This window comes from Otolemur garnettii, unplaced genomic scaffold (genome assembly GCF_000181295.1).
Source record: "Otolemur garnettii isolate 467f Iridium unplaced genomic scaffold, OtoGar3 scaffold00045, whole genome shotgun sequence".
In the NCBI taxonomy this organism is placed as follows: domain Eukaryota; kingdom Metazoa; phylum Chordata; class Mammalia; order Primates; family Galagidae; genus Otolemur; species Otolemur garnettii.
Window position 1 is genome coordinate 10,363,461 of NW_003852440.1, and position 13,142 is coordinate 10,376,602.

At 49.2% G+C, this 13,142-nt stretch overlaps 1 protein-coding gene across 3 annotated transcripts in view; it reads right to left on the bottom strand.

The window, feature by feature from the left end:
• Positions 1-2,453: 2,453 nt before the first annotated feature.
• The window catches only part of EGFR (epidermal growth factor receptor), a 216,081-nt gene continuing 205,392 nt past the window's right edge, over positions 2,454-13,142 (bottom strand). For all 3 annotated transcript variants that reach the window (XM_012805915.2, XM_023513922.1, XM_023513921.1), the window contains 8 exons: positions 11,013-11,168; positions 10,196-10,271; positions 7,299-7,445; positions 5,729-5,826; positions 4,907-5,074; positions 4,510-4,557; positions 3,743-3,845; positions 2,454-3,105 (listed from right to left, as the gene is read on the bottom strand). In XM_012805915.2, coding sequence (XP_012661369.1) covers positions 2,753-3,105; positions 3,743-3,845; positions 4,510-4,557; positions 4,907-5,074; positions 5,729-5,826; positions 7,299-7,445; positions 10,196-10,271; positions 11,013-11,168 — 1,149 coding nt within the window. In that variant the 3' untranslated portion in view covers positions 2,454-2,752. The remainder of the gene's footprint in view (positions 3,106-3,742; positions 3,846-4,509; positions 4,558-4,906; positions 5,075-5,728; positions 5,827-7,298; positions 7,446-10,195; positions 10,272-11,012; positions 11,169-13,142) is intronic.

Sequence of the window (13,142 nt, forward strand, 5' to 3'; positions counted from 1 at the left end):
GAGTCAGCCCGCTCCCGACTCTGTCCTGCTCCTTGGACTCTGCTTCCCAAGTCCAGAGCTGAGGCTGGGCCTGGGGATGGTCCTATAGGAACTGAGGAAGGGGCACCAGACAGGCTCTGGCGGGGCCTCAGGGATTGGTTATCAGTGAGGAAAGCCTGGGACTAAGAAAAGGTTTGAGATGTGCCCAGGAGGGCTATGGAGCAGAAATAAGGGCTCTGGGTTTTTCCCTCTGACTTGCCCATGTGTCCCCAGCACAGGGGCTGCAGGGGGCACAAGTCCTCTGTGCTTTCCTGGGCAGAAGGAATGAGAATGTTTGAGGAAAAGTCTTAAATAGAATTTGGCAGCTAAATATGCAGGAAAACTGAAATGTGGAGAAGAAAAGCAAGCTTGAATAGCTTCTAGTGTTGTATTGTGTCAGTGTTGCAAAGTGCAGAAATACTGGGATTTAGTTCCTACAATCTGACTGGCTTCCAATTGCCCTCCCTCATTAAAAAAAAGATTGCAGACAAAAAAGTGATGGTGGAAGGTGCACCATCCTGTTTCCCAGTTCTGATTAAAGTATTTCTTTATGTCCTAAGGTGAATACATAATGAAAGTAATTTACTGACAATGGCACAGGAGCTCAGATTCTTAGGACTAGATGTTGCTCGCTCTTCTCACTGCTCATTTCAGAGGGGAAGCTCAAAATCCCTGATGCGGATGCAACCCTCTGGGCAAAGGGGGTATGGGTGGCTCCTGTTAGAAGGCTGGACTTGCCAGTGAGGTGCTTTGTGAGGTGATCCCTCAGGCGGGTGTTTTCCATTGAGGTTCTGCTAGGCTGGCCTTTCCACTTCCCTCACAGCTGAGCCTCCTGGGGAAGCTTCCAGGCTTCCTCAGGCAGAACCTGCCCTCTGTGCTTCTGCCTTCCCCGTGTTGGCCAATAGGTCCTTCTGCCATTCCTTAATACCGCTTAGAGTTATGAGTCCATTTCCTTAGCTAAACTGTGAATTCCTCAGTATCAGGGTGATCTTTTATTTATTTTGGTAGCTTTGGTACTCATGCTAGGCTAGTATAGTTGCTTAAGAGTATTCAAGAGCAGAATGGAATGGAATGGAAAAGAAATACAGTTTTATTTCCATTTAGACAAAAGTCAAATATTTTCTTAACAAAACCTTAGAGCCCTGATCAATTTGCTTTGAAGTTGCTAATTTAAAAGCAAAAGGAATGTGTGTATGTGTGTGTGTGGGGGGGGGGCTGAATATATTTGTAGGCTAAAAATAGTGTCCAAAACATTTTTTCCTTGATAATCTGGATGGGGCAGATATTGACTAGTAGTATTTAAATCATGGTTTGCCAGAGCTGCTGACCAATCAGGCTGCAGGAACACACAGATGAGGAAAGCAGTTGGGATCCTTTAACTATGGGGAAATTATTTTAGGAGGAATTACTATTTTTTTTTTCTTCTAAAGCATCCAAAGATGCAAAAGCATTGTCCCCACTTTCAAACTCTACTTTCTCATTTATCACCCGAATTCCACACTATTCATAATGTTTTTTTACTTCTCAAATGTGCCTATTCCGGCCAGGCTGTAAATTCTGAATAGTTGCTTCAGGGTCCAGATACATTTTTTCACAAAGGGCAAGGAGAGGATCTAGGGGTAGCTGACCAAGGAGGAACACATACCCTTCAAGTAAACAACTTTTAAAGTGAAATGGAAAGAGAAAATTATCTCCTATGAGTAATCTAAACTAATATTTGGTGGTTGGGTGGTGAGAACTAAAGGAAATTTAGAAACAGCCTCATTTTTGCAGTCTCCTGTCATTTGCCCCTTAAAACTTGATGCATTTTATCTGAGCCTCAAAGTCAGGGGATATGTTTGCACATTAACTTTTGCATTGCGGGTCCATTTTAATCAAAAGCTATTGGTCTAAACGTTGGTAGATCAAATGTGGGCTGGAATTGTATTGTTATTTAAGGTACCATCTTCTCTTGCTGACTTCATGACAGTAAGACAGGGAAAGCACACTGAGTGTCAAAACAACAGAATAGAAAATAAACAAGTGAGTCTAAGGCTCATCATTAGACAACACTGATCAATCAGTAGAGACTAAGTACCTTGGAGACATTCATACAAAAATAAATCAGAGGAAGAATTCTGCTCCCCCCATTTCTTATTTGCCTATAAAGGGGCAAAGTGGGGTGGCCTACTGCACCTGCCATGACTTGGTGGACCAAAGCTGCCCAACACTCAGGGTTTCCTGTGTGTTCAGTTGTCTTAAGTGGAATAGTCTTGAAGCAGAGCCAACGGGATCAAGTGTCACTTGGAAGACTGATGGCCACATTCCATGGGCACAGCTGGGCCTAGGCGCCCTCAGCATGGCAAGAACTATAAGCAAGCTTCTTCCTCAATGGAAGACCCCATTAAAATCACAATTAATATTGAAAATTAAAAATCCCAAAGATCCCCAACCAATAACAATCCTTACATATATTTATTTTTTCCTAATAACAACATTCTTGCCGGATACCTTGTGTGGAAGCTTCACAGTTTGAAGACAAAGGAATGTGACTGCAACTTCCCAAAGAGCACCCCTTTTAGTCAGCGGCACTTCCTGGCTGAAAGGGGGGGCTGGTCAGAGCAAATGTGTCATTGCCAGCCCATGGGTCTGAGAGTGGACATGGGCACGGGTGTAGGGACTGGAGTAGCTGCCATGGCTCGGTCCTAGGCATCTGCAGATTCTGAGATTTCACAGCTGCCACGGTCCTCCGTGGTCATGCTCCAATGAACTCACTGCTTGGGGGTGCTGCCCTCAGGTACTCCACATTCTCAGCTGCAGGAGCCCGGACCAGGCCATTCGGTTGGGGGAAGCAGTCCTGGTGGTACTCAGGGTTATCCAGGCTGATCTGGTGGTTGCCCTTCCGGGCCCAATGGACAGGGCTGTCGAGAGTGCTGCTGACACAAGAAGGCTGGGCCGTGTTGAGATACTCAGGGTTGCCCACGGCACTGCTGTGGGGGTTCTGGTAGTGGGGGTCCCTCCCAGGGGCTGGACTCAGAGGCTGAATGTGATACACCGGGCTCTGCACAGAGCCAACAGGCCTCTTGGGGACAGGCTGGTTCATGTACTCTGGAATTAAAGAGAGATCATAGGATGTGGTCAGCAAGGCATCCTCCCACACAGGGTCCAAGCCTCACTCTGAGCCCCAGGTATATGTCTTCAATGAGGTGCTAATAACAGGGGTGGGTGCCTCAGGTACAAATGGCATTGCAAAATGCCTGCTTTTATGTTTCTCAAAGTAAAAGGCACAGGTACCTTTTGCAAATTCAAAGTTCAAAGAGGACAGCCTGGCCTTGAAGGGTGTGTGTGCGTGTGTTAATGCAGGTTAGGAGTGTCTTGGGAGAAAGCTTAGATTACTTACATGTGTATCACAGGCCCACAGCAGAGCTGTGAGGGAGCAGAGATGGAATCTTTCTCTTTCACACACACACAGAGAACGCATGCCCAAGCACACACAGACCTCTTTGTGGTGCTTCAAATCCTAGAAAGTCTGCAGTCTCATGCTCAAAGCATGGCCTTCAGATAATGACCACAGAGTGACTCTATGCATGTTCAGCCATTATGCATTTTTCTGCATCTTACTCCCTCCACTGTATGCAAACCTGCCAGTTTCCACTTCTAGAAGGATGTGCCTGGTGTGGGCAGCAGGCAGTGAGGACCAGCTGCTACTGGATGGAGCACAGCAGTCTCCAGAGCAGCCACTCACCAGGCACTGGGAGGAAGGCATCATCCACACTGTCCTCGGTCAAGGCACCGGTGGGGTCTGAACTATACCGTTGCAGGAAGCTCTCCTCCTTGATGGGACAGCTCTGCAAGGGAAGAAACCAGCACGGTCACCCCAGTCAGGGCTGCTCATATGTCTACATATATGAAAGTCACCTGCATTTGGTGAAAATGCAGTTCTGACCCCACAGGTTTGGGCAGGCAGATGAGTGGCAGGCCTGGCCAGGGCTGTCCCCCAGAACCTTCTATAGGGATGTGCATGTCCTGTGCCCTGTGCCCTGTGCTCTGCAATGCGGGAGCCACCAGCCACATGTGGCTACTGAACACTTAAGGTGTGTGAGGAACTTAATTTTATATTTTGTTTCATTTTAAGTGATTAACATTTAAATAGCCACATGTGCCCAGCGTAGGTCTAGACCACAGCTTCTGGCATCAGTGCACACCAATCGCCTGGAAAGCTGATGATGCACAGATGACGACACCACCCCCAGGACCTGGTCTGGTAGGCCTGCTGGTGGCAAATGTGCATTTCTAACAAGCCTCCAGGTGCTGCTGGGCTGCTGGTCCCTGAACCGCACTTTGGCACTGTGACACAGGATAGCCAATTGCTCTCCTCAGGGTAAAGGCCAGGGAAATCACACAGGGCAAAACCCAAACAGGAAGAAAAATCCAAATTATCTGGGTGAAGATGGGCATTTTGTATGTACCATATAGTGCGATACCATATTGTTAATTCTGGTTCATACATACCCCATTCCGGTCCACGCAGGCCACAGTGGAATTGTTGCTGGCTGCACTCTGAAAAAGAAGTCAGGGCACACTTGCACCTCCTCATCTGCTTTCCCTGAGTGCTGGAGGTGGGGCTTGGGGGTGAATATACTGAAGGTACTTCATTTCTTGGCTCAATCATTAGCTTTAGAAAAACTAGGTTTAGTTTTGATTTATTTCTGCTCCTCAGTGGACCTAAAAGGATTATAATCAAGTTGTTGCAATGCAATGAAATAATATACTTGATTCACAGTGATTCTGGCTTTATCATTTGGCTAAAACTGATTTCTTGAATGTGTGAGGTTCATTTTCTCTAAACCCAATTTTCTCACACCAGCAGACACATCTTGAGAGAGTAAGAGAGAGAAAGGGCTCATACCAGCGAGCTCAGAAGGGGTGTCCGGGACGTGGATGGGCTGTGGAAGAAACCCTGCTGTGGGATAAGGTACTCGTCGGCGTCCACGACATCCTCCATGTCCTCTTCATCCATCAGGGCACGGTAGAAATTGGAGTCCGTGGGGCTTGGCAGATGCATGCGTTCGTCTCCCTGGGGCAGGGATTTTGAGACCATGAGAAAGTCCCATGAAAAGGCTAGTCCCTTGTGGGCCACAAGAGGTGGGCCCTACTGCAAGCAGGTACCTGCAAGTTGGCCAGTTTGTTACAATAAAACCCTCTAGTTCTCAGAAGTATAGCTGCTTTTGGGTGCCATAAAATGAAACAGTCACCATTCTTTGATGGGAGGAAGGGAGGAGGATGGGAGGTTCCTCAGGAGGGAACCTCAAGGGAAGAAGAGCACCTTTACTGAGTGCCCTGCGCTGCTTCCTGACCCTAACCAGCTTACTCTGAATGTGTAACTTTGCTGCATCTTTGAGTAAACCCAGCTTTGGCACTCCTAGCTGTGGGAGCAGATGGGCTGAGATGTGAAGTCACGTGTGCCTTCCACCAGACCCTGCTTCTCTCACCTCATGGGAGTGACACGAAGCCTGAGTGTGGGGAGGCTGCATCTGTCTGGAATGATAGGGAGGTATGGGCACCACCTGGACCCCACCTGGTTCGCAGTTTGGCCTGCGCCTTAACTGAAGCTGATCCTATAGTACCAGAGGGGTAGACAGCAGGAGGCTGTGGGAACGTGTGGGGAGCACAGTGACGTTTGATGCTCTTTAGAGGGACTCTTCCCCATGGGAGAGTAGACAGGCCATACCTGGATGACTAGATAGCGCTGAGGGTCTCGGGCCATTTTGGAGAATTCAATGATCAACTCGCGGAACTTTGGGCGACTATCTGCATCTATCATCCAGCCTGGGGAAAAACGGTGCAATTAGAACTTAGAAGAAATGATAAGGAAGGTCCTGAGAAGATGCCACTAGTCTTCTCAGACAAATGAGTGGTGAAGAGACTGACTTCTGTGATAGAATCTACACAGTGGCCACTTCTTAACAGTGGCTACTGTGGAGAGACCATGCTAGCACCCTGTATCTGAGCCAGAACAACAGTGACATCACCCAACTTTCCCACGCCCATGCTCCTAGGTTCAGCATCCCTGCAGTATCCCTGGGCACACATGGAACTGCAGTATGGGGTCACAGGCTCTGTACCCCTCTGATCATGTGCCTTGCGTCAAAGCCCCGTCTACCCCTCTCATTCCTTCTGGGTAGAAACCAGACTCACTCAGAAAAACGTAAAGGCTTTAATCGGCCTGGTTTGGGCCTGCCCCACCCTGTACCCTCCCTATGATGTGAACCCTGTGGCCATGCAGGCAGAGGACAGGCCCAGCCATGTTGTCCCTTCCCTGGGAGGCTGCTTCTTAGACACAGCAGTCTAGGATTAAACAGCCACAAGACGGCAACCTGCGGAGGTCCTTGTGCCTTTGGAGGGCCACAATCACCTGTCATCAGCAGGATGACCAGCCACTTTAGGCTGAGATACTATGTGACCCTACACAAACCATGTGGCCTCTCTGGACCCAGCTTCTTCAACCCAGACCAAGGAAGTCGAAACAGATTCTAACTGTTTTCTAAAGTTTAGAAAGGAACTAATATTTAAGTTAACCTGGCTCTGTCACATCCCCTACGCCCATTTCTTGTACAAGTGCTTATCTGTGCAGTTGTGGTGCTGGGAGAACAAAATCATCTACCCACTGCCACTCTATTTGGACTAAAATGTTTAAATGGCACACTGCAGGAGACCTCACACAAATCCCATGTGTGAGAGGTTTACGTCAAAGCAGAAACACTGATTCTATTAACCTCGTGTGGTTAATCATTAGTAAGCATTTAAAAACATTCCTTCTCTCTGGTGTCAGGCTTCAAGGCCTGGGATGGTTTGCTATTTCACTGAACAACTCAGAGGAGAATATTTTGGTGCAATGGCTTACAAAGACTTTAATTCTACTGATTTGCTTGCAAACATGGACAAATGTCAGGCCACAGTGCTCAGTGAGTCAGACACGAGCGTTCTGAAGAATGCCTGTGGTGTAAACAGAGGTTTTTGGGCTCTGTCCTTCCCCAAGGATGTGAGATGCTCCTCCAGGGAGCCAGAGGCCTCGAACTCCTTCCCCTAGGACAGTGGTTCTCAACTTTCCTAATGCCACAACCCTTTAATATAGTTCCTATGGGTCGTGACCCATAAGTTGAGAACCTCTGTGGATGTGAGACTCTCCTCCAGGGAACCAGAGGCCTCAACTCCTTCCCAAAGGATGTGAGGCCTTGACTGGGTAACCAGGCACCCCATGTGCTGGGGCCCTGCTGGATGTGGGGAGGCCTGTCACTCACACTTGACCATGATCATGTAGACATCAATGGTGCAGATGGGCGGCTGGGGCAGGCGCTCTCCCTTCTCCAGGATGGAAGAGATCTCACTGGCAGGGATTCCGTCATAGGGTTTGGAGCCAAAGGTCATCAGTTCCCAAACAGTGACTCCTGAGGGGAGGAAGTGTGAGTCCATGGTAATCACAGCCCGTCTTCAGTCATCGCTGCTGGTTGCTGTCTCCCAATGTTTAAAAACTAATGTTTCTGTACACCCATGCATGGGTTATCTTATGGGAAGCCTCAGTTCTCCTGTTTCCACAAGGGGATAATAACAGTTTCTGTCTCACAGGATGGCTATGAGGATCCAACTAAGAAGTGTAGCACAAGGTCTAGCAAACAGTAAGAGACCAAGAGACGGCACACTTTGGTAAAAACAATAAAGATGCCACAATTCTAGTAACGTGAGTGTCATTACTCTATGCCATGGAAGCCACATACTCAGACCTCGGCCCTCAGTGACTTGTACCTGCCGGAGTGGAAAGATGAAATTCTATACAAGGTTGGAAGCTGTTACTAAATCACAAAAAAGCTGGAAACAAAAAGGCTTATGTTCCTGTTGATAAACATAAAAACTTCATTTTTAATATCAGAATCAACCAACTACAATGATTAAAACAAAGGAGAGCAGTGATAACCTTAGAATCTGTGTCCTTTTAGCTAAAAAGCCCTGCATGTGTCTCCTCTGCCAAGAGTCTCTGCTCTAGAAAGTGTGGGGACACTTATGGAGTCTGCGCCCTCCCTGGCCCCCATGGTCCTCATGGGACAGCAAAGATGCCCTGTTCTGCCCCTGAGAACAGCCATGGCACACTGAGCCGGGTCCCCAACCACGTGGGAGGAGCCTGGACCCCGGAACTGCTGATCTTGGGCTGGTCTATTCCCCACTGTACCAAGACCTGGCAATGGTTATGTGTGACCACAGACCTGGATTTTACAGAAGCTTTTCCCAAATCTTCAGCTGGAATCCATTCTACTTGAATTAATATACTGAATGTAGGTTGACAACTGAAGGGGGGCAGTGGTCCAGGGATGAGGAAAGAAGATAGAGCCGTCTTAATGCCCCTCCACTTCCTGAGAGTCACCATGGACTCCAGGAGAGAGTACACCTCATTTCCAGCCTGGGAGGTCAATTTCCTCTTCCCTAACGAGCTTTCTAAGCAGGTGCAATTCTTTCTTGTAGGAAGGCAGGGTTTTAGGCTTCAGAACAAATAGGAAGGGAGGGATGCGTGTGCAGGGTGGCAGCGGGCTTCTGCCTTGATAAAGTGACCATTCTGCCTGCACTGGACACGAGACAGTAGAGAACACAACGTGGTTTTGAACTAAAAATTCAGGCTCATGGTCTGATAATTCCAGGGAGCTCAGCAGCTACAATCCGCTGTGACAAGAAAGCTTTCAACAGCCTCTCTAGGGACATGGCTTCCTGACCACTCAAAGGCATGATGTCACTGGATTTTTAAGGGTTTCCTTTTACTCTGCCAGGGTGGACAGGTGCTGGAGCCTGGAATGCAGGGGAGGGTGAGGGCGCATGGCCTGGGGGAGGCATGAGTGCTGGCCCATCCAGAGTCTCATTGATCTCATAATGAGGAGGGCTCTAGGACTCAGAGGGACCTTCTCAGAAACCCAAAGAAGGGTGCTGAGCTGAGAAGGAGAAATCTGATGTAGTTGAAAAATATCTTTTGGCTCTTTGTGGAGAGAAGGTGAGGGAGTTTGGAGGGGAAGGAGGTGGCCAACAGGAGCCACTGGGCAGGGTCCTGGAAGAGCTCTGCTGCCTCATCTGCCTCTTTGTGGAGGAAGCTCAGCTCACAGGCACATACAGAAATTCCCATATTCACAACGACATCCATCCCTGCTTTTGGAAATCTTATATTCTAACAGAAAAGATGAAGACTCAGGAAATGAAAATACATATTTGCATTTGGAATATTATAAAGTTAATGATTCTATGAGAAAGAGCAAATACTAAATGAACAGTCTCTTGAACATTTTTGCTTTTGTGCTAATGACTAACTTCCCCTTGGAAACGCCTCCTGACAGCACTCTCCCCAGATGCTCACCTCTGGGGAGGGGCACCCTCCCTCATGCAGTTGGTGTCTGGGGAAGACAGACTTTTTTCAAGCAAAGGCAGCGGGAAGGTGTCTCAGCTTTTCAGTAGTGGGCTGCTGCATGACACTCAAGGACCACATGCGGTGACCCAGTGCACATACCTGGCACAGCTGTCAGGATAAGGCGAGGACAGGATGGGGGTTTGGGACAGAGGCAGCTAAGGAGTTTGGAGCTCAAGCCTGCGCACAGCCATTCTGGGATTTGGAAGAGGACCTGGAAGACGGGTCCCCACATGCGAGTCCACCATGGGAAGCAGTGACCGGTTTCCTCAGGTCTCCTGCAGATATCCTCACAGTGCCTGGCTTTCAGCCCCTTCTCTCTGGCACACAAAGACATCATGTGCTTTCACAGCCACTGAGTTAGTTTACCACAAATCTTGGTTCCCTGCCATGAAACTCTCCTCATGAAACCTCCTTTGTCATCGCCATTTGGTTCACTTTAAATTTGTGGCAAGAGGTCAAGTCTGGTTTGATGGCGTAGGCAAAGGCGCCTCTCAAGTTCTCTCCCTGCCTGCTACCTCCTCTCTGCCAGCCCAGCTCAGCAACACCCCCAGTGACACTAAATGTAGTAGCTTGAGACCCAGACCAACTCCTTCTGTCCTGTTCTGTTGGGGTGATGGATAGATAACAACTATTACATTGTCATTGCTCACCATCTTGAAAGAAAACATCTCCATATCAAAGCATTTAATGTAAATTAACTAATGATAAAAACCAGTGCAGCCTCACTACAAGTTCATTAGCATCAGGATTTTTACTCACCATAGCTCCAGACATCGCTTTGATGGGTATAAATTCGGTGTAAAATTGATTCCAGTGCCATCCATTTGATGGGCACCTTCAGATGATGAGAGAGAAGCAATAACAACCGTTAGCGTTCCTCTGCGGGAAAGCATGACACTGCCCTGGGCCTAATCACAAATGACAGATTATGGGGAAGCCAGGCCACCCCTCACCCCATCTCCAGCTTACCTCCCAGCAGGAGGTGGGTGTTCAATATGGCAGCCAAGGCCCCTCTGGGCCATGAGCTCCTCAGGGCTGCTGCCCACCCTCCTGGATTTGTGTGTGTTTTCAGGGCCCAGTGTCAGTGTTGGTGGCTGGTTAGAGCCAAACAGGCCAGGGTGAAACTTTGGGGGGAGAGCATCTGGGCACCTCTCCCCTCACTGGTGAGAGAGTTCCCTGGGGAACCCCAAGCCAGATGGAAGGCAGAGCCCCCACTGCTGCCTGTCCTGTCCTGAGTCACAGAGACCCCCAGGAGCTCTTGGAACCACATGGGAAGCCTTCCACGTATCTGAGATGTCAAGAGCAGGTTGCCCCCAAATTAGCTGTGATGTTTCCCAGCAATTCTTTTGAAGTGTGTTTATCTTCTGGCACCCAAACTTTGCCAGCCCACTCCCTAAGCAGCTCTGGCTCCAGCTGCCAGGAGACTCTGGCTAGACCAGGTATGAGTGGCAGCTGCTGGGACCTCACCCAGAATGTCCACTGAACATCCCCTCCATCAGTTAGAAACTATGGTAAGAGGTAGGGAGCCTGCCCTGGTGACAGGAAAGAGCTCGCTGCCCTGAAAGCCAGCCCTTACTTTGCCACCCTCTGCATGGTACTCTTTCTCTTCAGCACCGAGCAGTTTGGCCAGCCCAAAATCCGTGATCTTGACGTGCTGTGGCGTCTTCACCAGCACATTCCTGGCTGCCAGGTCTCGGTGCACCAGGCGCCGGTCCTCCAGGTAGTTCATGCCCTGAAACACAGAGGCCTGTGTGAAGGGCGGGTGGCCTCTGACTCCCAGGATCCAGCACCCATTCACGCCAGGCTCTGAGATTCTCCAGGTCAGGGACTGTGTTTGAGTCTATGCCTTCACTGGTCAGACACAGTAATGTGCAGCTGATAAATGTCAATAACTAACCAATGAATGGAAAGGCAAATAAACGCAACTATGACAAGCTGCTGGCCATTAACTTTTCTCCACTCAGTTTCTCTAGGAACTGCCCTGGGTAGCAGTCAAGGGAGGGAGGGCAGTGAAGAGCCCTGTCAGGACTGAGGCCTGGGCCCCAGGGTGCCCCACAGCTTGTCACCATGTGCCTGCCTGGTTCTCCCTATCTCCCTCTGAGTATAGAGGTGAAGCAGGGGGATCCCACTTACTACCACCAGTCTGTGGCAAAGCAAAGTCTCTCACTGTTTTTAAGACCTGTTCTTATCTCGGAACCACTATTATGTGGTTCACTGCTGATGGAGATTTTTGTCCAGTTTTACTTTCTGCTGCTTAAAAAAAATAAATTGAAACCATATGGATATTGATTATGTTTTCCCAAGGCAATGTTCCCCACCCTTCTCTAGCCACCTCCCCCCCATGCTGCAACTGGACTTTGCTGTAGGAGATGATACCCGGGAAGCAGCTGAGACCAGCGAGAATTCCTAGAGATGTGACCCCAAACCTTGCCCATGGTCCTCAGAAGTCATTGACACAGGCAACTTCCTCCTGCTGTGCTGAGCCCCTGGCCCTCCCAGCAGGGGCCTGTGGGCAAGAGACTAGAGAGCCAAGTTCTGCAGACTTGGCTCCTAGTGTGCACCACGTTTGCTGTGCTGGGAACCCACATGTGCCCCTCACACCCCCAGCAGGGCAATGTGCCACACTTCCAGCACCCTCATGGCTGAGCTTGTGCCACTGGGCTCCCCAGGAGTGTGAGGAAGACAGAAATGGAAGGGGCTTGCCCAGGGCTGCACTGGACTTCCTACAGCTCGGGAGGTGCATAAAACACCTATAGATAAGAGGATGGATTCCCAAATTCCTTGCTTCTTTTTACATAGATATTCCAGTGAAAATTATTAGTTGACTTGGCTTAGAAGAATAACCACCCATAATGTGAAAGAAGGAGCTCCCAAAGATCCTACGAGGAATTAGTCTTTGCGATTTTTAAACTTTGAATGTTTTCTCTCTTGGGAAAAATATGAGTGCCTGCTAGGTCTCCTGAGCATCATGGACCATCCCCAACCCTCCCGAGAACACTCCTGAGGATCACAGACCATCCCCAGCCCTGCCACTGAGAACATTCCTGAGCATCAAGGACCATCCCTATCCCTGTTACTGAGAACTGAGAGCACTCCTGAGCATCACGGACCATAAACAATCCTCTCACTGAGAACACGCCTGAGCATCACGGACCATTTCCCAGCCCTGCCACTGAGAACATTCCTGAGCATCACAGACCATCATCAACCCCGTCACTCAGAACACTCCTAAACATCACAAACAATCCCCAACCCTGTTACTGAGAACACTCCTGAGCATCACGGACAATCTCCAACCCTGCCACTGACAACATTCCTGAGCCTGACAGACCATCCCCAGCCCTGCCACTGAGAACACTCCTGAGTATCAGGGACCATCCCCAACCTTGTCACTCAGAACACTCCTGAGCACCACGACCATCCCCAACCCTGTCACTGACAACACGCCTGACCATCACGACCATCCTGAACACTGAGAACACTCCTGAGCATCGCACACCATCCCCATCTCTGCCACTGAGAACACTCCTGAGCATCATGGACAATCCCAAACCATATCACTGAGAGCATTTCCTGAGCATAAAGGACTATCCCCATCCCTTTCACTGAGAACACTCCTCAGCACCACGACCATTCCCAACCCTGCCACTGACAGTGCTCCTCAGCATCACAGACCATCCTCAATGCTGTCACTGAGAACACTCCT